The sequence below is a fragment of the Macaca nemestrina genome, chromosome 1, assembly GCF_043159975.1.
Source record: "Macaca nemestrina isolate mMacNem1 chromosome 1, mMacNem.hap1, whole genome shotgun sequence".
Taxonomy (NCBI): domain Eukaryota; kingdom Metazoa; phylum Chordata; class Mammalia; order Primates; family Cercopithecidae; genus Macaca; species Macaca nemestrina.
In genome coordinates, this window is record NC_092125.1 from 221,821,761 (window position 1) to 221,844,403 (window position 22,643).

The 22,643-nt window shown below is 54.8% G+C and overlaps 1 protein-coding gene across 2 annotated transcripts in view; it reads right to left on the reverse strand.

Annotated features, from left to right (window-relative positions):
* Window positions 1-4,549: 4,549 nt before the first annotated feature.
* Window positions 4,550-22,643, reverse strand: part of LOC105473177 (TNF receptor superfamily member 1B) — a 43,136-nt gene continuing 25,042 nt past the window's right edge. The window contains exons 4-10 of one of the 2 annotated variants that reach the window (XM_011726835.2): window positions 22,445-22,594; window positions 21,879-21,972; window positions 21,305-21,540; window positions 20,383-20,460; window positions 19,799-19,833; window positions 11,554-11,761; window positions 4,550-7,052 (exon numbers count right to left, since the gene is read on the reverse strand). In XM_011726835.2, the coding sequence (XP_011725137.1) occupies window positions 6,772-7,052; window positions 11,554-11,761; window positions 19,799-19,833; window positions 20,383-20,460; window positions 21,305-21,540; window positions 21,879-21,972; window positions 22,445-22,594 (1,082 nt within the window). In that variant the 3' untranslated portion in view covers window positions 4,550-6,771. Of the gene's footprint in view, window positions 7,056-11,553; window positions 11,762-19,798; window positions 19,834-20,382; window positions 20,461-21,304; window positions 21,541-21,878; window positions 21,973-22,444; window positions 22,595-22,643 lie in introns of both variants that reach the window. The other variant, XM_011726834.2, reaches the window with a different exon arrangement.

Here is a 22,643-nt window from a genome sequence, read left to right on the forward strand (position 1 = left end):
AGACTAAGTGCTGTGCTCCCATATTGACCAAGAACTGGACCGGGAACCCCTCCACTTGCAAAGTTACCCTAGGTTCGGGGAGGGGATCCGAACCCCATCTTCCCTAGTCTTCATCTTGAGTGACTAGTACGGGTGTAGACCTAGGGGGTCCCTGTCCTCGTTGTTTCTTTTTGGGGCAGTCTCTTACCTAGTGGCCAGCCTCCTTGCAGTAGGCACATTGGTCTTTTTTCAGATTATTATGCCTTGGGGGGCCACCTGGGTTGGGTGTACTCTGGCTGTAGATGCTCTTTCTGTACTACTGCTGCCAGGACCTTGGTCATTTTTTCAGTGGCCTTAAATTGCCTTTCTTCTGGAGTATCTCTGTTATTGTAAACCTGCTGGGCTATCTGAAGGAGGTCCTGAATCCGCTTTCCTTCCAAGTCTTTTAATTTCTGGAGTTTTCTTTTAATATCTGGGGCTACCTGATTTACGAATGACATTACAACAGCTGTCTGACTTCCTGGAGCCTCTATATCTATGGGGGTGTACTGTCTAAAAGCTTCCATTAATTTTTCTAAGTAGGTGGCTGGGCTCTCTGTCTTTTCTTGCAGAATAGAATATACTTTAGCCAAATTAGTGGGCTTGCGAGCAGCTGCCCGGAGACCTGCCATTAGAGTCTGGCGATAAAGGCGTAGCCATCCCCTACCTTCTGCCGTGTTGTAGTCCCATGCCGGCCTGGTCAGAGGAAAGGTCGCGTTTGTGAGGTCGGGGTTGGCAGTCGGTTGACCGTTGTCCCCCGGGACCAGCTTTCTAGCTTCTACCTGTATTTTTTCTCGCTCCTCCGTGGTAAACAAGATTCGGAGGAGCTGCTGACAATCGTCCCAAGTGGGCTGGTGGGTGAACATGACACTATCCAGTAAAGCCAGTAGATCTTTGGGGTTGTCTGAAAACCAAGCACTCTGAGTTTTCCAGTTATACAGATTACTGGTGGAGAATGGCCAGTACTGGAGCCTGGGGATTCCTGTGTCATCTGGGGGTCCTATTTCCCGGAGGGGTAAAGCCACCGTGGAGTCAGGCGGCTGGGGGGGTGCTAGTCCGCGAAGTACGCCTTTGCGTCCGCCCCGTCGGCCCCTCAAAGTTACTTTCCCTTTCAGCAGGCCCGTGAGTGCCGGCTGCCTCCTCTCCGCCTGCTCTCTCCTGCTCTTTCATTCGCGCGTGCTCTCTTTCTCTCTGTCATCCCGTGTCCTTTCTCCTTCACACTCAGTCTCTTTTTCTTTCTGTCTCTCTCTCTGACTCTCCACGTCTGCCGTTTCCTCCCCTTTCTCTTTCCGATTTCCTTTCTCACTTTCTCCCTCTCCCGTCTCTTATGGTCTCTCTCTCACTCATTCTCTCCCTCTCCCCAGTCTCACTTTCTGTGTCTCTTTTTGTAAAGGAATGTGGGTTAGAATCCCTGTAAAGGAAATCTGCGCCGGAAGCCGGGAGCCCGGGGACCGGGGCCGCAGGCGTGGCGCCGGAAGCCGGGAGCCCGGGGACCGGGGCCGCGAGCGCGGCGCCGGAAGCGTGCGCCGGAAGCCGGGAGCCCGGGAACCGAGCCGGGAGCCCGGGGACCGGGGCAATTCAGACAGCGAGCGCGCACCCGGGGACCGGGGCAATTCAGACCGCGAGCGCGCACCCGGGGACCGCGGCAATTCAGACCGCGAGCGCGCACCCGGGGACCGGGGCAATTCAGACCGCAAGCGCGCACCCGGGGACCGGGGCAATTCAGACCGCGAGCGCGCACCCGGGGACCGGGGTCAGATTCAGCTGTTGCCCGGATCGCGAACGTGCTCCGGCAACTCAGATCGCAATTTAAATCAGAAGAGAGCCAGGGGACGTCTCCCACCGGTCTCCACTGGCTGTCCTATAGCGCGTCCGCCAGGACTGTGCCAGCTTCAGTTTCAGACCTTGCGAGTCACAGATTCAGATTCAGAACAGACACTCAGACACAGACAGACAAACGGAGACGAGCCAGCTCACCTATCAGTAGATCGATCTTAGCAGATCTGTTGACCAGGGGTCTGGTGGGCTTGGGGAATCCCGGACGGGCCCCCAGATGTTATGCCCAGACTGTTTGTTCCCCAAAGAAGACCACCAGAGTCCAGAGTCAAAGCCAAGCGGCAAGGATCTTTACTACAAGTTCGAACTTGGTCCCTCCTTTACACAGTATACAAGAGGGCCCTGAACAATGCGAGCGTTTGCTTTTTATAGCCCGAAAGTTGTAGGGGAACAAAGAAATTCTTTTGGCTCCTGCGCTTTCAGTAACCTTGAACGGCTGTCCCCTTATCGGAGACTTTCCAGGTGGTGTTTATACTGGGCTCAGGGAGTTTGAGAGATATATGGTGGTGGGATGGGAGGATGGGATGTGTTTGTGCTAGGCTCAGGGAGTTTTGAGCCCGGGGCTGAGGAATGTGCCCAGCTCCTTTCACAGCAATAGGAACTAATATATCGGGTAGGGGACCTGTTGTCACTGCTGGGCGGCACCAAGGACCCCCATAAAATTTATTCTTTTTTTTCCGTCCTCCAGGCTGGAGTGCAGTGGCGAGATCTCAGCTCACAGCAACCTCCGCCTCCTGGGCTCAAGCAATCCTCCCACTTAAGCCTCATGGGTAGTTGGGACTCCAGGTGCATGCCACCACACCCAGCTAGTTTCTGTATATTTTTCGTGGAGATGAGGTTTCACCATGTTGCCCAGGCCAGTCTTGAACTCCTGAGCTCAAGCAATCCACCCACCTCAGCCTCCTAAAGTGCTGAGATTACAGGCGTAAGCCACCGTGCCCGGCCACGTCTAATGATCATGAAATGAAAATGCGACCAGCCAGCATGGTGGAATGCCATCATCGTGCCCCATCCAGGTGCAGAGGTGCAGGTGTGGCACAAACAGAGTGCTGGGTTCAACCAGAGAGAGAACAACAAACCAGGAGAAAGTGTTGTAGGTGCGCACAAGGGAGAAAATGTAACCAACAGCTGCAGGTGCCAGTGAGGGAGAAAGACAGGAGGAAGTAGGGGTGGGGGAAAGTGGGATGCTTGAAATTGACATTAGGGTACAGTTATCAATAATACCAGGGTCTAAGGCATTGGCCTGGCTACATCCCGAAGGCCACATCCGCCTCCTGCCCATTCTTTTACGTCCTGGGCACAGCTGTTTTCACACTACAACAGCACAGTTGAGGGGTTGTTGCAGAAACTGTAAGACCTGCCAAGTATAAAATATTTATTCTGGTCAGGCACAATGGCTCATGCCTGCAATCCCAGCACTTTAGGAGGCCAAGGCCGGTGGATCACTTGAGCCCTGGAGTTCGAGACAAGCCTGGGCAACACAGGGAAACCCCCTCCCCGCCAAAAAAATAAAAATAAATAAATAATTTAGCTGGGCATAGTGGTCCATGCCTGTAGTCCCAGCTACTCAAGAGGCTGAGACAGGAAGTCAGGGCTGCAGTGAGCCACGATCATATTTCAGCTTGGGTGACAGAATGAGACCTTGTCTCAAAAATTACATTTGCTCCCTGGCTCTTTATGGAATAAGTATGGGGAGCCCTGGTCAAGGGTTGAGTGACTGAGACAGGCTGGAGGACAGGACTACGGAGGAGAAGAGGGCGAGGAGCCAGGAGGCAGGGCGTTCCATCAATCACAGATCCTGCAATCACCAAGAACGAAAATGGTCCCACTGAGGGAGTCACAGGAGCTGGAGTGACGATGGTGACCCAGGGGATCAGTGGAACCAATACACAGGCCAAGGTCTCTCTCCCCTCCAAGGCTTTATTTTAATTAATTAATTTTATTTATTTGGAGACGGACTCTCACTCTGTCACCCACGCCGGAGTGCAGTGGCCCGATCTCAGCTCACTGCAACCTCTGTCTCCTCAATTCAAGTGATTCTCATGCCTCAGCCTCCTGACTAGCTAGGATTATAGGCGCATACCATCATGCCCGGCTAATTTTTTGTATTTTTAGTAGAGGTGGGGTTTCACCATGTTGGCCAGGCTAAGGTCTTTAAACTCAGAACTCCTTTGGCCTGACAGTTCCCTGCAATCCTTTGTTCTAGAAAACTGCTGCTCATCCCTCAGGAGGAGGTCAGAGGTCATCTCTAGAACCCTGTTCTGACCTCCTACCTGGACCCAGGGATGTTCTCTGTGCCCCCAAAGCCCTGTACTGGTCTGAGCATCCCAGGGGCACCCACTCTCCCCGAGTGGGGTCCCCAGGAGGGCAGAGCCTGGCTGCCTAGGCTGCTAGGGATCTGCAGAGACCCCACCCCAGTCCTGAGAGGAGGCCCAGGAGACCCGGGGGACGAGGGCATGAGACCAGGACACACTTGGAACCCAGCCAGCTGTGCGGTCCTGAGCAGGAGGTTCTCTTATTGTTCACAGGTTTGAGGGGCCGGCTGTAACAGGGGACCCTCTGTGGTCCAGTCACAACAGGGGCTGGCCAGACCCCAGGGACCATGACGCCATCTCCCCTTACACAGGGGTGGCAGACAAGCAGGACCACGGACAAACCCAAGCCCAGACCCCAGGTAGAGCCAGGGGTCGACATGTAAAACAAACAGGTTTATTGATAAGCGGGAATGCTGTCCAGCATACAGTGCAAACTCTCATTGTCTCAGGATCAACACACGCAAGGGAACTGAGGCTCCACAGTCTCCAGATTCATCGCTTCCCGGCTCTGCCCAGCGATGCCAAGGAAGCCCGAGGTTCTCCCAGGACTGTCCACCAGGGGGCAGGTGCACTCCATCGCGTCCTCATGTGGGTCCAATGTGGGCAGAAACCTGGCCAGCCTCGGCAGTCTGACTTTCTTTTTTAAGAGACAGGGTCTCACTCTGTTGCCCAAGCCGGAGTGTAGTGGCGCGATCATAGCTCACTGCAGCCTCAAACTTCTGGGCTCCAGTGATCCTGCCCTCAGCCTCCGGATTAGCTGGGATTACAGGTGTACGTCACTGCAGCCAGCCAGTCTGACATCTTGATTCCAAGGTGGAAAACCCTTCTTGTCTCCATGGTAATGGCTGGACTCTCCCACCCTCCAATAGTTCAGCTGCTAAGCTCAAGTCCAGTGGAATTTATCAACAATTTATCACCCTGCCCCCACTCTTCTAGATAAGTTCATGCCTTCTCCTTTATCCCCATGCACCTGAGACTGAGTCAGCCTTTCCAGGAGCCCCTCAACCTGCTTACTCCCAGAATCCGGGCAAGGCTACACGGGTTCCCCCTCTGCAGGGCCTTGGGCATGTTTTGGGGAGGGGAGGGGGAAGGCTGACTCTAACGGGGAGGAATCTCAGCTTCAGCGGCTTCAAGGCAGGCCATTCAACTTGCCGACCTTGGTTACACACACCCACAACACGCAACACAGACACAGACACAAGACTGGCACTTGGGATCACACTGGCCATGTACCAAAGTGGCGAGGCAGCCCGCTTGGGGCCAGGGAATTGAGGGTGGGGAGTGGGGAAGAAGAACCCACCCCTCAGGAGGGAGGAGGAGGGTCTAGGCTGAGGTAGGAGGAGAGAGATGGCTACGAGGACTCAGTCATCTCTAGCTCCTGAAATTCCCTGAAAGGAGACGGTGTGGCCTAGGACACCACACCAGGCAGCAAGAAAGGAGGGGCGGGGCTGCAGGCACACCGGAGTGAAGGTGGAGGGTGCAGATGGGAGGTGGGGGGTTGGATGTGGCTGGCAGAGTTTGGCTTTGTTTGTCATTGGCTTGTTGGCCGGCGTGGTACTTACCGTTTTAGAAAATTGGCAGATTTCCAGTTAGAAGTGCATTATCTTGCCCAGGCCACAGCACTGAATACGGTGGCCTGCCTGGGCCCACTGGGCATCTGACTTTCATACCATGGTACAAAAGGACAAGTTAGCATTTGGAGGTGGTGCCTTCTTTTTTTTTTTTTTTTTTGAGACAGACTCGCTGTGTCGCCCAGGCTGGAGTACGGTGACATGATCTCAGCTCCCTGTAACCTCCGCCTCCAGGGTTCAAACGATTTTCCTGCCTCAGCCTTCTGAGTAGCTGGGACTATAGGTGCCTGCCACCACGCCCGGCTAATTTCTGTATTTTTAGTAGAGATGGGGTTTTATCATGTTGGCCAGGCTGGTCTTGAACTCCTAACCTCAGGTGATCCACCCACCTCGGCCTCCCAAAGTGCTGGGATCATAGGTGTGAGCCACTGTACCTGGCCTGAGGTGATGCTTTCCAAGCCTCCTGAGCTAACCTGAAGGACCCCTACAGCCTACAGGGCTGCCACCTCCTCCCTGCACAGAGCCCTGGGACTGTCCCACAGTCTCAGCCTCAGGCTGAAGCACTGTCCTGTCTTCATGGGTGACTCAGGCAGCATCCCTCCTGAAAGCCCCTCTGCAGAGAAGGATGCTGGGATTTTCTGGAAGCCAGAGCTGGGTCAGAGCCCAGGAGAGACATAAACAAACAAACAAAAAACCTGAGGGCTCCAGAAGCCAAAGCTCGCAGGCCCAGCTGGGCGGGGCAGGCCACAGTGAGTCAGGGACTTGCCCCGGCGTGCCCCGAACGTCCGTGCCCAGCTAGCCTTCCGAGAGGGACACACCGTGGCAGCACAGGCTTTCCACAACTCACTGCCTCTGCTCTCGGTCTGCAAGTCAGAGGGAGGCTGCAGCTGTGGAGGGCACTAAAGGAACTTGGCCCAGAAAGAGCCATAGAGTCCTATCGGTGGGGACCTGGAAGGACCAGGGCCCCTTTGCAGGGTCATACTGCCAGGGCTCAGCCCGCCTTGGCTACGACACAGCCCATACCAGCCTGGTTAACTGGGCTTCATCCCAGCATCAGGCACGCCAAGGGGCAGGGGCTTCTCTTCAGTGCTCCCCAGCAGGGTCTCTGGCGTCTCCAGCTGTGACCGAAAGGCGCATTCCTCCTTGGAGAAGGGGACCTGCTCGTCCTTCGGGGAACCCGAGGGGCTGGCATCTGTGTCCCCCATCGTGGAGCTGGCTTGAGAGGAGCACTGTGAGCTGTGGTCAGAGCTGCTACAGACATTCACGATGCAGGTGACATTGACCTGGGTCCCATGGCCACCAGGGGAAGAATCTGCTAAGCACAAGATGGGGTGGGGATCAGTCCAGGGGTCCGGGAGTGGGGCCCTGAGACCCCTGCCCAAGATGCAGATTCAGACACATGGGAAAGAGCACTGGGCCAGGAGCCAAGAGACCGAGATTCTAGCCCAGCTCTGCTGTGTGACCTTGAGCAAGTCACTTAACCTGCATGTGCCTCATTTTCTGCTGAATAAGAATAGCATCACCACCTACCCAGCCCCAATCACCCCAGAGATGGGAGGAGCCAATGATATAAAACAGATGTCTACTTGGGAGGCCAAGTTTGTAGGATCGCTTGAGCCCAGGAGTTCAAGACCAGACTGGGCAACATAGTGAGATGCTGTCTCTTCTGGTTTCTGTTTGTTTGTTTGTTTTTTGAGACAGGGTCTCAAAAGAGTGCAGTGTCACTCTCTCAACTCACTGTGACCTCTGCCTCCAGGCCTCAAGTGATCCTCCCATCTCAGCCTCCTGAATAGTTGGGACTACAGGCCACCGCACCCTGCTAATTTTTTTGTAGGGACGGGGTTTTGCCAGGTTGCCTGGGTTGGTCTCGAACACCTAACCTCAAGGAATCTGCCTGCCTTGGCCTCCCAAAGTGCTGAGATTACAGGTGTGAGCCACGGTGCTTGGCCTCAAACTTAACTCTTGATTCTACTCCCATCTCCCATCCAACCCGCTCCTCCTCATCACTGTTCTCATTGCTGCCATCCACCCAGCTGCTTGTGCCCAGAGCCTCGGACCCGTCTTTCTCCCATATCACACACCCGTTCGTCATTCCTGCCTTGTCTCCCTTCAAAAGATGACATCTGGGCCAGGCACGGTGGCTCACGCCTGTAATCCCAGCACTTTGGGAGGCCAAGGCAGGTGGATCACCTGAGGTCAGGAGTTTGAGACCAGCCTGGCCAACATGGTGAAACCCCGTCTCTACTCAAAATACAAAAAAAAAAAAATTAGCCGGGTATGGTGGCAGGTGCCTATAATCTCAGCTAGTCAGGAGGCTGAGGCAGGAGAATCACTTGAACCCAGGGTGTGGAGGTTGCATGAGCCGAAATCATGCCACTTCACTCCAGCCTGGGCGAAAGAGCAAAACTCCATCTCAAAAACAAAAACAAAAGATGATTTCTGCAAGGGTCACCAGCCCTGCTGCTGCATGATGCAGTGAGCTATGGAAGCCTCCACCCGCTCCCATCTGGATGGCTGTGAACAGGCTTCGACCCCACCCCCCTGAAATCTGATTCCCATCAGCAGCCAGAGCTGGCCCTTGAACTTGGCAGATCACCTCCCTGGGGGCTCAAAAACCCACAGTCCTCCCCACAGCCTACCAGGCCCTGTCTGATCCGGAGCCTGCCTTCTCCTGCCCCCTCTCGTGCGGCTCCAACACCTTGATGGGGCTCCTTCCAGCCACACTCCCCCCTGCTACAGCCCCTTGAGCCCTTCAGGTCCCCTGGGCTTTTGCACAGGCTGCTCCCTCAGCCTACAGAGCCCTTCTCTAGTGCTGAGGTCTTAGCTCAAAGGCCACGTCCTCCACGAAGCACCCCCCGGCCCCTGGCCTCCCTCTCTAGAGACATTTACTTCCCATCCTATGCACCACTCTCTGGGTCCCTCCCCATTTCTGTGATCTCCAGGGCCCCCAGCTCCTGGGGTCCCCAACCAGACTCTCAGCCCGGGCGGATAGGGACTTTTTTTTTTTTTTTTTTAAATAGAGACAGGGGTCTTGCTATGTTGCCCAGGCTAGTCTTGAACTCCTGGGCTCAAGTGATCCTCCTGCCTTGGCCTCCTGAAGTACTGAGATTGCAGGCATGAGCCACCTTGCCTGGCCAGACCAGGAACTTTTTGATCGTTCCCTGCTGTGTTCCTAGTGCCTGTAACAGGGACAAGTCTACGGGGTTTTTTGTTGGTGGTGGTGGTAGTGGTGATGTTTTTAAGTGAATTTGATTACCAACATTTAAAATTCAGGCATTTACATTTAAAAATCTGGATTTATGGCTTCCCTTGGGAGCCAGATGCAGGAGATTCGGACAAGGCGAGCCCAAGGTTTGCCTCACCTTCCTGCCCAGCCTCTGCGGGCGGCTGAGTTTTCTAACTGGTTGGGGAGACACAGGATGGTGGGTTTGCTGAGATGAATGTGAGGGGACTGGCATACAGCAGCCCCCTCAGAAAATGAACATTGCTGCTACTGTTGCTGCAGAGGCCTGCTGAGTGCCCTCACCACAGCCTGGTTCCCCCTAACTCCAACTACTAGGGCAGCTGGGAGGCAGATGGAGCTGGCAACCTGCTGTGCTCAAAACAGCCTTGGAGCAGATGGTGGGGGAGGAGGGCTGAAATCACAGGGCCGGAAGGAAATTTCCACCCTGAGCCTCCACAGCACTCAAATGTCACCCAAAGTCACCATGGCCTTTGCACATCGAGCATGAGACATTGCGGGGGTGGATGGGGGACCACGAAGGGGCACAACCCTGGGGTTTACAGGTTCCCACAGTGGAGGGAGGTGTTAGGGGTGGGAGGGAGAGATGTAGAGGGCAGAGGCCAGGGAAATGGGTTGGGGGACTTGGGAGAAGGAGCACAGAGCAGAAGGGGCAGAGGGGAGAGGAGAGGGCAGACATGGTCAGGGCTCCACTCTGGGCCAAGGAGGGAGCCACACCAGGTGTAGCAAAGAAATCAGAAAGAGGGGTCGGGTGTGTTGGCTCACGCCTGTAATCCCAGCCCTTTGGGAGGCCGAGGCAGATGGATCACCTCAGGTCAGGATTTCGAGACCATTCTGGCCAACATGGTGAAACCCCATCTCTACTAAAAGTACAAAAATTAGCCAGGCATGATGGCACATGCCTGTAATCCCAGCTACTCAGGAGGCTGAGGTGGGAGGATCACTTGAACCTGGGAGGCGGAGGCTGCAGTGAGCAGAGAAGTAAGCCAAGACTGCGCCACTTAACTCCAGCCTGGGAGACAGAGCGAGACTCCATTTCAAAAAAAAAAAAAAAAAATCAGAAAGACGAATCCAAGAACTGGGCAAGACTCAGAGTTTATCATTGGAGCACACTCATTCAACAATGTTTAGGGCCCCTGCTCTCTTCTGGGCACTGACCCAGGTCCTCCCACAGGAAGTTCTCAGGCTGCAGTGAGGGGCACTGATGGGACATTCCACCGAGGACACTGGGGGCTATGATGGGGCAAACAAAAATGGGCAAGTCAGCTCCTGTGGGCAGCTGGGGACAGGTAGAAACAGGTGTTGCAGGCAGGGGTAGCATGAGTGCAGGCAAGAGGCAGGGGCGCAGTGAGCTGAGGAGCAGCCGGGGGTGAGTGAGGCTGTGCGGTGGGGGCTGCAGCCATCAGTCCCACCTGGAGGCGGCCCAGAGGCAGCCTGATCCTGGTCTGGTGCCCAGCTGAGCACAATGTCACTCATCTCTCACCAGCCCTGGCAAGGAGGTGCCATAGCTCACCTCTAGGTGAAAAAACCAAGGCTTGGCAGAGTTAAGCATCCCGCCCAAATTCTTATGGCACCAGAGTGGCTGGGCAGGGATCTGAGACTGACCCAAGTTCATGGTCATTCCCTGAATTCTCACTGGCTGGCACTGCCAGGTAAGAGGGAGAGAGGCACAGGCCAGCAGACCCCGTACAGGGGTCCCTCCAGTGTGGGCCCTAGAGACGCCAACCAGGAGTGACATCTGTCATAGACCAGGTCCAGGGCAAAATGCAGCCTGCATTAATGGGACACGATCCCCACAGTCCCAGCGTCTCAGACCCAAAGAGACCCAGCAACAAGCTGCAGTGAGTGGAGCCCATTCCTCTGCCAACCCCAGGGCTCTGGAGCCTGACAGCCTAGCGGTGAGTCTGGCTCTTCTGTTTACTAGCCGTGAGCCCTTGAAGAAGCTGTTTAACCTCTCTGGGGCTCAGTTTCCTCATCTGTAAAATGGGATAACAACAATAACTATCTCTCAGTGTTGACGTGCAGGTCAATTTGATGCATGTAAAGTGCCCAGTATAGCGCCTGCTGTACTGTAGCCTTCCGTAAGTAGAAGCGATTGTCGTGATTAGTTATTAGTAGCTGGGCCATGTTGGGCCTGCGGATACAGGGATGAACGAGGTGATCCAGGCTCACCAGGTGTCCCACAGACTGGTGAGGGAGACAGGAGGAAAAGACAGTGTACACGCAGCCTGACAGTCCTGTCAAAGGGAGGCCAGGGCGTGGTGAGCCCGGAAGAGCAGCCGGTCCAGCTGGGGGTGGTGGTGGGGATGGGGTTTCGGGAAAACTCCTCTCCCAGATACTGGGGACTTGGACAAGCTGGGGTTGTCCCACAGAAGGAAGGATGTTCAGGTGATAGGCCCAGCACGGGCAAAGGCGGGAGGGAACTTGGGTTCAGCGAACCAAAGGAAGTTCCCTGTGGCTCAGGCCTCGTCCCATTCTGCGGGGAGGCTCAGGAGGAGATGGCTAAGACAGAAACCAGGTGAGAAAGACCAAGGAGGGTCGGGATGAAGCCAGGTGTGCTCCCACCTCTTACCTGAGCTCCCGGTGCTGGCCCGGGCCTCCCCAGCCCCACTGGCCTTCTCCGCGCCTGGTGCCTGCGGCTGGTTCCGAGTGGGCGCCCTTCTGTCCAACGCGCTGGCCGAGCTCTCCAGGGAGCTGCTGCTGGAGCTCGGCACTGTGGTCAGCAGGTGCTGTTGCTCGGGGCCCTGTGCACCCCGGGCCTTATCGGCAGGCAAGTGAGGCTGGATGGGCGGGAGGTGGCAAGGGAGAGCAGTCAGCCCACCAGCCAGCCCCTTCTTCCCCTCCTCCTTCCCACTGCCATCCGCACCTCTTGCCATCAGCACTTCTCAGTTTACATGACGCTTCTGCCCACCCTTGCACGTTCTTTGCACACACGGCACTTTTTGGGAGGTGTGATTCTCCGTGGTTTCTGTGTTTCTGTTATTCGCACCCAGCTGCTCTATTAGAGCGAGTGTCCTATGAGGGCAGAGACCACCTGGCCCTGTTCACCAAACAGCCTTAGAGGTGGGGCAGGATTTTCATCCTTATTTTGCATAACAGAATAGAAGGAATTCACCCCATCTGCACAGGGAGACGTGGCCCAGCCTAGCAACCAAGAGTGTGGACTCTAAACCCAGACCACGCAGTGCAAATCATGACTCTACCCCTCACTTGCTGTGTGACCTTGGACAAGTTACTTAACCTCTCTGTGCCTCTTTTTTGTTTGTTTGTTTAATCTATAAAGGGAGAATAATAACCTACCTCATAAGGTTGTTGTGAGGATTAGATGGCTGAATATTTGTAAAGTGCTTAAAACAATGCCTATTACATAGTAAACTCCATACAAGAGATTGTTAAATCAGAAGTAGGCAAATGACTGCCCAGGGACCCAGTCCAGCCTGCCACTAAGAACGGTTTTCACTTTTATTTTTTTGAGACCGGGTCTCACCCTGTTGCTCAGGCAGGAGTGCAGTGGCACAATCACAGCTAACTATAGCCCTCGATTTTCCAGGCTTAAGTGATCCTCCTGCCTCAACCTCCTGAGTAGCTGAGACCACAGGCACGTGCCACTTCCCCTGGCTAATTTTTTTGTTGTTGATTGTTTGTAGAGACAGGGTTGTGCTATGTTGCCCAGGCTGGTCTTATACTCCTGGGCTCAAGCCAACCTCCTACCTTGGCCTCCCCAAGTGCTGGGATAACAGGCGTGCACCACCACACCCCAATGGTTTTCATGTTTTAAATGGTTGGAAAAAAATGTTTAAGAATAATTTGTGGCCAGGCGTGGTGGCTCACGCCTGTAATCCCAGCACTTTGGGAGGCCAAGGCAGGCAGATCACCTGAGGTCAGGAGTTGGAGACCAGCCTGACCAACATGGTGAAACCCCATCTCTACTAAAAATACAAAATTAGCTGGCGTGGTGGCACATGACTGTAATCCCAGCTACTCAGGAGGCTGAGGCAGGAGAATCGCTTGAACCTGGGGGCAGAAGTTGTGGTGAGGCAAGATCGAGCCACTGCACTCCAGGCTGGGCAACAAGAATGAAACTCCATCTCACAAAAAGAGAATAATTTGCAACACATGGAATGATGGGAAGTTCAAGAAGTTCAAGTTTGGGTATCCAGTAGCATAATTAGATCAGAATACACCACTCTCAGTGGGGTGTGTGCTGTCTATGCAGGTAGCTGCTTTCCTGTCACAGAGGCAGGTTTGAGTAGCTGTCACTGAGACCATACAGTCCACAAAGCCTGAAATTCCTACATCTGGCCCTTTACGGAGAAAAAGTGCAGACCCTCGTGCTCAGTCGAGCACTCCGGGGCAGAGAGCGCTCACGTCTGAGACCCTCTGCTGCACTGCCTCGGCCTCTTGTTCCAGAGTCCCCCCACAGGCTGCTCTGCAACTTCCCCTGGTGTCTTCTTTCCATAGAATAATAATAATAATATTAGCTGACATTTGAGTACCACCCAATGCCATGCACTCTACCTAAGTCCCTCCCGACACTATCTATATTGATTCTTCCAACAGCCCGGTGTTATCCTTGCTTTGTGGAAACGGAAGCACAGAGAGGTTGAGTTACCTGCCCAAGGTCACGGTTAGGACATACTATGGCTGGGCTAAATCCCATAGTGCCTTCCCTGGGTGTCTGGGGTTTCAGCTCTGGAGGCTCAAGGCAAGGTCCCCATTTCCAGAAACCCGCACTGGAGTAAGGCAGGAAATTCGTCTCCCAGGCTGCTGTCTGTTCCCACGGACTGGCCAGCACTCACGCCCCTGCCTTGGAGTTCTGGGCGACTGCTGATCGCAGGAAAAAAAGGAGATGGCAGGGGCCACGTTCCTAACAGCTGCCCTGGCCCCCTGGCCTGCCTAGGATGAAAACAAGGGTCCCAGGCAGAAGAAGGGTAGAGATGCGTGAAGGACTGATGGAGCTCGCCAGCACTGCAGCGGGAGGTGAGAGCAGGGGTGGAGCGAGCAGCGCAGTTGCCACAGCCCCCCCAGGAAAGGCTGAGACCTCCTGCCTCCCTCCAGAGGGAGCTACAATTCCAGATGTGGTCTGAGAATAGCTGCGAGTACCAGGGTCCTCTCTGTCCAGTCACTGCAGCCCCCGGCTCCCATGGCTTCTCGGACACCTGAGCGCCACCTGCACCCTCAATTCCCCGAGGCCAGCCCACAGCCTCTCACTCAGGACCGGAGGGATCCTGTGCAAGCCGTCCCCAAGAGGCCACGGAGGCCCAGAGAGAGTGCGTCCTGTTCTCAGCATCACACAGCTGGCCCATGGCAGGAGCAGGACAAGCCCAGACCAGCTGCCCCAGGAACCCCCACACCTTCCCTGGGCTGGGTCCCCCAGTTTTGGAGAGACGGAGGTCATTGCAAGTTCATGCTGAACCTCCGCCCAGGTGGTCTGATGCTGGTCACTGCCCACGACCACCCCCCAGCCCTGCTCTGAGCCTGGAAGGGGAGGAGAAGCAATCAAGTGTCACTCCTCACAAAACCCCACAGAAGGGGTTTTTCTGGCCTGTGCCCCACCCCCTCTGCTGGCGGCTACAGCCACGCAGAACAAAAACCCCCAAAGGTCACGGCCACAAGTCGCAAAGTTCAAGCAGCCCCAGGTGGTGCAGAAGCAGGCTGAGTCCTGTTCCTTGGGCTGGGACCCCAGTAGGGCCGAGTACTGAGGAGCCTCATTCAAAACACAGGATCCCGGGGCCGGGCGCGGTGGCTCACGCCTGTAATCCCAGCACTCTGGGAGGCTGAGGCAGGCAAATCACGAGGTCAGGAGATCGAGACCATCCTGGCTACCACGGTGAAACCCCGTCTCTACTAAAAATACAAAAAATTAGCCGGGCGAGGTGGTGGGTGCCTGTAGTCCCAGCTACTCGGGAGGCTGAGGCAGGAGAATGGTGTGAGCCCGGGAGGCGGAGCTTGCAGTGAGCCACGATTACGCCACTGCACTCCAGCCTGGGCAACAGAGCGAGAATCTGTCTCAAACACACACACACACACACACACACACACACACACACACACACACAGAGGATCCCAACCAGCCAGCCAGTCAGCCAGTACCCTCAGCTCCCAGCCCCTCCTGGCCCAGCCCCGCTGGGCAGAAGCAGAGACCCAGCAGAGCCATAGGCCAGGTCCTCCAGGTTCCTGCTGGGTCCGTCTGTTTGTGTGTTCACAAGGCTCACACACCTGTATCTACAGGCATGAGGGTGTGAAGCGTGCACACGTGTGTCTATGTTGGGGACATGTGTGCATATCTGTGAGTGAGGTAGTGAGTGTGTGTGCTGGGGCGGCGAGGAGAGACACTCCTAGGTTCGCGTTCCAGGCTGCTCTCATTAGCTATGCCACACTGGGAAAGTTACTAACTTCTCTGGGCCCACGATTCCTGGGCCATATAATGGGGGGCAAGAATCACACTGCCTGCGTGTGGCAGCGTGGCTGTGAGAATAAAGAACGCTGGGCACAGTGCCTGGCATCCATTCAACACCTGATAAATGTTCGTGCCTGTTATCAGATGCGGGCCCGTGCATGAGTGTGTGTCCGTGGGGGTGATTGTGGGTAAGCTCACATGTTGGTGTTTTGTTTTGCTTTGTTTTTTTTTTTTTTTTTTTTTTTGAGACGGAGTCTCGCTCTGTCGCCCAGGCTGGAGTGCAGTGGCCGGATCTCAGCTCACTGCAAGCTCCGCCTCCCGGGTTCACGCCATTCTCCTGCCTCAGCCTCCCGAGTAGCTGGGACTACAGGCGCCCGCCACCTCGCCCGGCTAGTTTTTTGTATTTTTTAGTAGAGGCGGGGTTTCACCGTGTTAACCAGGATGGTCTCGATCTCCCGACCTCGTGATCCGCCCGTCTCGGCCTCCCAAAGTGCTGGGATTACAGGCTTGAGCCACCGCGCCCGGCCGCTTTGTTTTATTTTTGAGATGGAGTCTCGCTCTGTTGTCCAGGCTGGAGTGCAGGGGCGCGATCTCGGCTCACTGCAAGCTCTACCTCCCAGGTTCACGCCCTTCTCCTGCCTCAGCCTCCCGAGTAGCTGGGACTACAGACGCCTGCCACCATGTCTGGCTAACGTTTTGTATTTTTAGTAGGGACGGGGTTTCACCACGTCAGCCAGGATGGTCTCGATCTCCCGACCTTGTGATCCGCCCGCCTCGGCCTCCCAAAGTGCTGGGATTACAGGCGTGAGCCACCGCGCCCGGCCACAAGTTGGTGTTTCCTAAACAAAGGGACGACAACGTCTCCCATGCCCTGGGCGTTCTTTCTGTGGTAGGAGGAGCAGGTGGGTGCTGAGTCTACACTCTAAGCCCAGGAGCCCAGCTCAAGAGGACTCTCCACTGGCCTCTCAGCAGGAGTAGCTGCTGGTTGAGGAGTAGCGTGGGACACGGCCATAAACCTGATTGAAACCTGGGCTATGCCACTCACCTAATGATCTAATCCTACAGGAGAAATGGAACCTCCCTGAGTCTCAGTTTCCTCCTCTGTAAAATGGGGCTGATGATGCTCCCTGCCCCACAGGGATGTGTGGGGACTCAGTCACAAAGAGCCTGGCAGGGCTCAGCCAGGGCTGTGCTGGGACAAGCTCAGGCCTGTGCAGATTTCTTCCAACTCCATATTCAGGAAGGTCTTGGGAGTTTGAAACTCGCTACAGTGGGAGTGTTTATACCACAGAAATTAGCAAACACCACAAATCAGGGTTTGGGGTTTTTTTTCCCTGCTAGACACACCACTGGGGTACTCAACAAATACTTGAGTCACTCACATTCAGTGAACACTGAAAGCAACAGTGAAAGGAAAGGGGCGGAGCGCAGTGGCTCACACCTATCAGCCCAGCACTTTGGGAGACCGAAGTGCACAGATCACTTGATTCCAGGAGTTCAAGACCAGCCTGGCCAACATGGCAAAACCCTGTCTCTACTAAAAATATAAAAATTAGCCAGGCGTGGTGGCGCACACCCATAGTCCCAGCTACTCAGGAGGCTGAGGTGGGATGACCACTCGAACCCAGGAGGCAGAGGCTGCAGTGAGCCAAGAGGGTGCCACTGCACTCCAGCCTGGGCGACATAGCTGGAAAAAAAAAGAAAAAAAAGAAAGAAAGAAAAGGAAAGAAAGAAAAGAAAAGAGAGAAGAGAAGAGAAACGAAACGAAAAGAAAAGGAAAGGAAAAGGGAAGCAGAGGCTGCTGGGCCACACCCAGGACATCTTCAGGGCACAGAGAATTGGGAAACGCTTGGTGAGGAAAGGGAAGGCGACAGTTGGGCTGCTATGGAAGAGCTTGGGGGAGACACCTGCTCCTGCTCTACACATGCCACCAGGTGGCAACCGTCAGTGTCACTGAATTGAAGCTGGAGAAAGGGAGCAGTGAAACTCACTCACCGGGGAATGAGAAAGTTTTCTCCCCACTGAAATACTGTAGGGCAGGGCAAAGAGCACTGAGATGGGAGTCCAGAGACGACACATTGCAGTGTGACCTTGAGTAACTCAGTTTTCCTCCCTGCATCTCTTTTCTTGTCACCAAAATCAGGGGATGAAATCAGTATATCTGATTCCGAACACCTGGTATAAACTTCAGGCATTGGGCGCCCCAGGGCTGAGCTGTTCCCTCGAGCAATAGTTCTCCACTGGGGGTGATTTTGCCCCCCAGGGGACACTTGGCAATGTCTGGAGAACTTTCGGTTGTCACCACCGGAGTGGGAACGTGGCTGGCATGTAAGTAAATAAAGGCCAAAGATGCTGCTGAGTAGCACGGGACAGCCCCCACAAATAAGATATTTTATTTATTTTAATTTAATTTTTTTTTTGAGTTAGAGTCTTGCTCTATTGCCCAGGCTTGAGGGCAATGGCATGATCTCAGCTCATTGCAACCTTCGCCTCCCAGGTTTAAGGGACTCTCCTGCCTCAGCCTCCCAAGTAGCTGAGACTACAGGGACACACCACCACGCCCGACTGATTTTTGTGTTTTTAGTAGAGATGGGGTTTTACCATGGTGGCCAGACTGGTCTTGAACTCCTGACCTCAAGTGATCCATCCACCTTGGCCTTCCAAAGTGCTGGGATTACAGGCATGAGTCACCATGCCCAGCCAAGATCTTTTAAAAAAATATTTATTTTATTTTATGTTGTTTAGGGATAGGGTCTCACTGTGTTTCCCAGGCTGGTCTTGAACTCCTGGACTCAAGCAATCCTCCCACCTTGGCCTCCCTTAAGTAAGATGTTGTCTCAAATATCCATGAGGTTGAGAAACTGTTTCTCTACCTGCCCCTGAGGTCGAGAAAACTCATCGGACTCTGTTTTCTCATCTGTTAAATTGGGTAAAAAACCTGCCCTGCCTACCAGGTGCAAGGCTGTGACAGACCCATGTTCTGGCTCACCCCATACCCACTTCCGACCCCCGTCCCTTGTCCTCCTCCTCCATAGAGACTGGAAAAGCAAAGGACCCTCTTCCCCAGCTTCCCTTGCAGCTATGGGTGGTCATGTGACACAGTCTGGTCAGTGAGATGAAAGAAGTCTACCCAGGGCTTCTGGGAAGGTGTCTGATTTACTGATAAGGGTGCCATGGCTGGCCTGGCCACCTGCCCCTTCTTCCTACCTCAAACTTAGAGGTGACATATGAAGTAATGATCACCATCTTATGACATGAGGCCACAAACAAGAGAACAAAAGTCAACACACTAAAGATGACAGAGCCTGGGGTCCTGCTGGCACCATGCAAGGGGACAGTACAGGCCATTCCAGCAGACACCAACCCTTTGACTTCTTACAATGCAAGAAAAATAAAGCCCTTTTTTCTAAAGTCACCTGTAGGTTTGGGGTTACTTGCAGCCAAACGTCTTCCTGATAGAGAATGAATGAAATACTATGATATGACACTGTTGGTCTGTCTCTAACAGAAAGCCTTCACAGGCCCTACTTTATAAAACAGATCAAAGGTGAGTTGCTTTGGGAGGACCCAGGGCCCAGCCCCACAACCTCTACCTCAAACCTGAGAGATGACCACTTCCCCCACGCCCAAGGGCCCTCTGTGGGACACCGGGCTACCCCAGAATTCAGTCTGAAAACCACTGCTCTCTAGGGCCGGGTGCGGTGGCTCACGCCTGTAATCCCAGCACTTTGGAGGCCGAGGTGGGCGGATCACGAGGTCAGGAGATCGAGACCATCCTGGTGAACATGGTGAAACCCCGTCTGTACTAAAAATACAAAAAAATTAGCTGGGCGTGGTGGCGGGAGCCTGTAGTCTCAGCTACTTGGGAGGCTGAGACAGGAGAATGGCGTGAGCCCAGGAGGCGGAGCTTGCAGTGAGTGGAGATCTCGCCGCTGCACTCCTGCCTGAGTGACAGAGCGAGACTCCGCCTCAAAAAAAAAAAAGAAAAAGAAAACCACTGCTCTCTGAGAAAGTGCTCTGTAAACACAATGGAGGTAATGAGAAACAGCATTGTCAGCTGACCGAATGGCACCACCCTGCAAGCTGGATCGAGCAGACACAACCCCCATTTCATGGTAAGGAAGTAGCCACAGAGAAATTTCACATCTGCCCAAGGTTGCACTGTGGGTCCACGACCACGTGCCTGCCATGAACGCCACAAAGGCCTCTGCTCTCTGCCGGGGCATTTCACACTCACAGCCTCTGTTAGCCCATGGAGGGTTGCCTGACTCCCCGGCCTTTCCTCCACCTCCCAGAGCTCTGCACACCTCCTGACACTGGACAGACGACGACAGAATTCACTGCTTCCTCTGTGACAGCCCAGCCCACCAGGAAGGAGACCCAGGGAAGAGGGGGAGAGGGCAGTGGAGACACTCACCACCTTGGTTTCTCTCTGCAGGCACAAGGGCTTCTCTATAAAGAAGAGAGGGGACAAGTGAGGGAGAGTGACTTCCTCGGGCACATCCGTCCTAAGTAGGAGGGCAGTGTGGGGCCCAATAGAAACAGCAGAGAGGCCCAGCCTGCAGGGAGCAACTGCCTACCAGACAAGGTCCACAGAAGCCCCACCCAACTCTACCTGCCACCACGCCAACCATTCTCCAGTCCCCCATCTGTGCCATCCACGCCTCCACTGAGGATGCGCGTCCTTCCCTGCACAGACTCCGCCCATCAAGATCTTACCCACCTCAGAGACCAGCTGCTGCAGGAATCCCGAATCCCCCAGGCTTCCTGGATAGGAATCCTGAACTCCTACCCTTTGGAAAACCCTGATCACCTCTTGCCTTTTAGTAATTAAGTTAGCAGAGGTGCCTTCCGCCCCAGGTCCTAAGCTCCTACGGAACAAGGACCCCCATATCCAGTTCTTTCTGACCCCTAAGGCTGTGCCTGGTGCTGGACTCACAGGAGGCACCCCACAAAAGCTTCCTGAACAAGTGGATGAAGGAAGGAAGGATAGACTCTTACTTTTCACCTGGGTCATGATGACACAGTTCACCACTCCTATTATTAGTAGACCCAAGGCTGTCACGCCCACAATCAGTCCTAGAAAGAAAAGAGAAGCTCAGACAGCCACAGAAAACAAACTCAAATGTACCAGGGGCCAGCCAGGCAAGCCAAGGACCCAAGGTGCTTCGGGTCATTGCAAGTGAGGGGCGAGTCTAGGCCGGAGGTTCTCAAATCCAATTATAAAGCAATCACGTCTGTGGGCCTCATTCAGCCTAAGGGCCACCAGTTTGAGACCTCTGGCCTGATGCAGTTCTAGCCCCAGAATGGAAGCCCCAGAGGTGATCTGGCCCAGCCCACTGTCTCCTCAGCCTAATGGGCTCATCAGAAACAGCAGCAAGGAGACTATCTGCATATTCAGGTGAATTGCTGACCCCATCTCTCCCCTATCCAGGGATTTCGTTTTGTTTTGAGATAGGGCCTCACTCATCGCCCAGGCTGGAGTGCAGTGGCATGATCATAGCTCAATGCAGCCTCAAATTCCAGGGCTCATGTGATCCTCCCGCCTCAGCCTCCTGAGTAGCTGGGACAACAGGCACCATCCCACCCAACTAATTGTTTAATTTGTTTATAGAGATGGAGTCTCACTATGTTACCCAGGCTGATCTCGAACTCTTAGCCTCAAGCAATCCTCCTGCCTCCTTGGCCTCCTGAAGCACTGGGATTACAGGCGTGAGCCACTGCATCCGGCCCACCCACTTAGGGCTTTTGATTGATAGCACCAGGTGTGGGGAGGAAGCAGTCCCACTGCCACCTGTATCCCAGGACGGGCACAGGGTCCGGCCCACCGTGGGCTCTCAGTAAAACTATGGGAGCGGGAGAAAGACAGACAGAAAGACAGGCAGACAGAAGGAGTGAATGAATGACCCTTCTTGTGACTTACCGACTGGAAGAACAATGTCACCAGTGCTCCCTTCGGCTGGGGGGCTGGGGCCCACCGGGAGCAGGAAGGAGGTGCCAGGAGCGGTGCTGGGTGCTGGAGTTGGCTGCGTGTGCTGGGATCGTGTGGACACTGGCTGGGGTAAGTGTACTGCCCCTGGGGCCATGCTCCGGGTGGGGGACGTGGACGTACAGACTGCATCCATGCTTGCATTCCCAGGGATGGCCACCACGTTACAGCTGGAGGAGGAGGACGCTTGGTCAGTAGGCAGCAGAGGACAGAGTGGCTGGGGTGGTTGGGATCATTCACGGGTCCCAGCAGGCAGGATAGGAGAGTGACAACGTGTGCCCTCTCTGAGGACCACCCCATCCTGTCCCTCCCCCACCTCCCCGTGCACCCACCCAGTCCTGCCTTCCAGGGCAAGGTCCTGCCCACCATGCTATTTATCCTGGGACCCACCCTCAGATAAAACAATCTGGACAGTGGTGGCTGGTGAGCTACTCTGTGTCCTGAACCCACAGTCACCCATGGACAGCCCCTCCCTGCTCCCCCAGAACCAAAGAACTCAGCTACTCACATCTGGTGGGGCCTGCAAATATCCGTGGATGAAGTCGTGTTGGAGAATGTCCCCGGGGCGCAAGGCTTGCACACCACGTCAGATGTTTCAGTCCCTTCAGGGAACAATCCGAACTTGTCAACCACGCAAACACTCTGCAGGACAGCTGGGCCTTGGCACTAGATCCCTAGGAGTAGTCTGAGGGGCCCAAGAACCTCTGTCTGTACCTCCATCCCTTAAACACACACATACACACACAGATGCCTGTACACACATGCACACGATTGGGCTGTAGAGTTATGTGAGTTCATCTTCTTGTACCATCACATAACTTTCCTAGCTTAGGGCTCGGTCTGATCCATCTCTGGGTCCTCTGGTTCCAGTACATCAGACGTGCCTAATAAGGAGTGCCGGCAGGAAGAATAAAAGGTGGACAGGTGGACAGATGGATGGGTAGCAAGCACCTGGCCACCACTAACGGTGTTCCCAGCTGGACTACTTAATGGGTTGATGCCCGTGACACTGCAGGGATGTCTACAAAGGAGAGGCCCAAGGGCGTCCCCAAGGACCTGAGCCCCACCCCATACCTGGTCTGGCTACGCCGAAGCCCGGGCGGCACTTGCGTAGCTGCGCGCACAGCCGGCACCCCTCCTGCTTGCTCAGCGCGCAGTACCAGCCGGGCCTGCAGGTGCAGATGCGGTTCTGTTCCCGAGTACAGGCTTGAGTTTCCACCTGGTCTAGAGCAGCGAGAGGGCAGCACACGGTCACGCCTGACTCCGCCACACC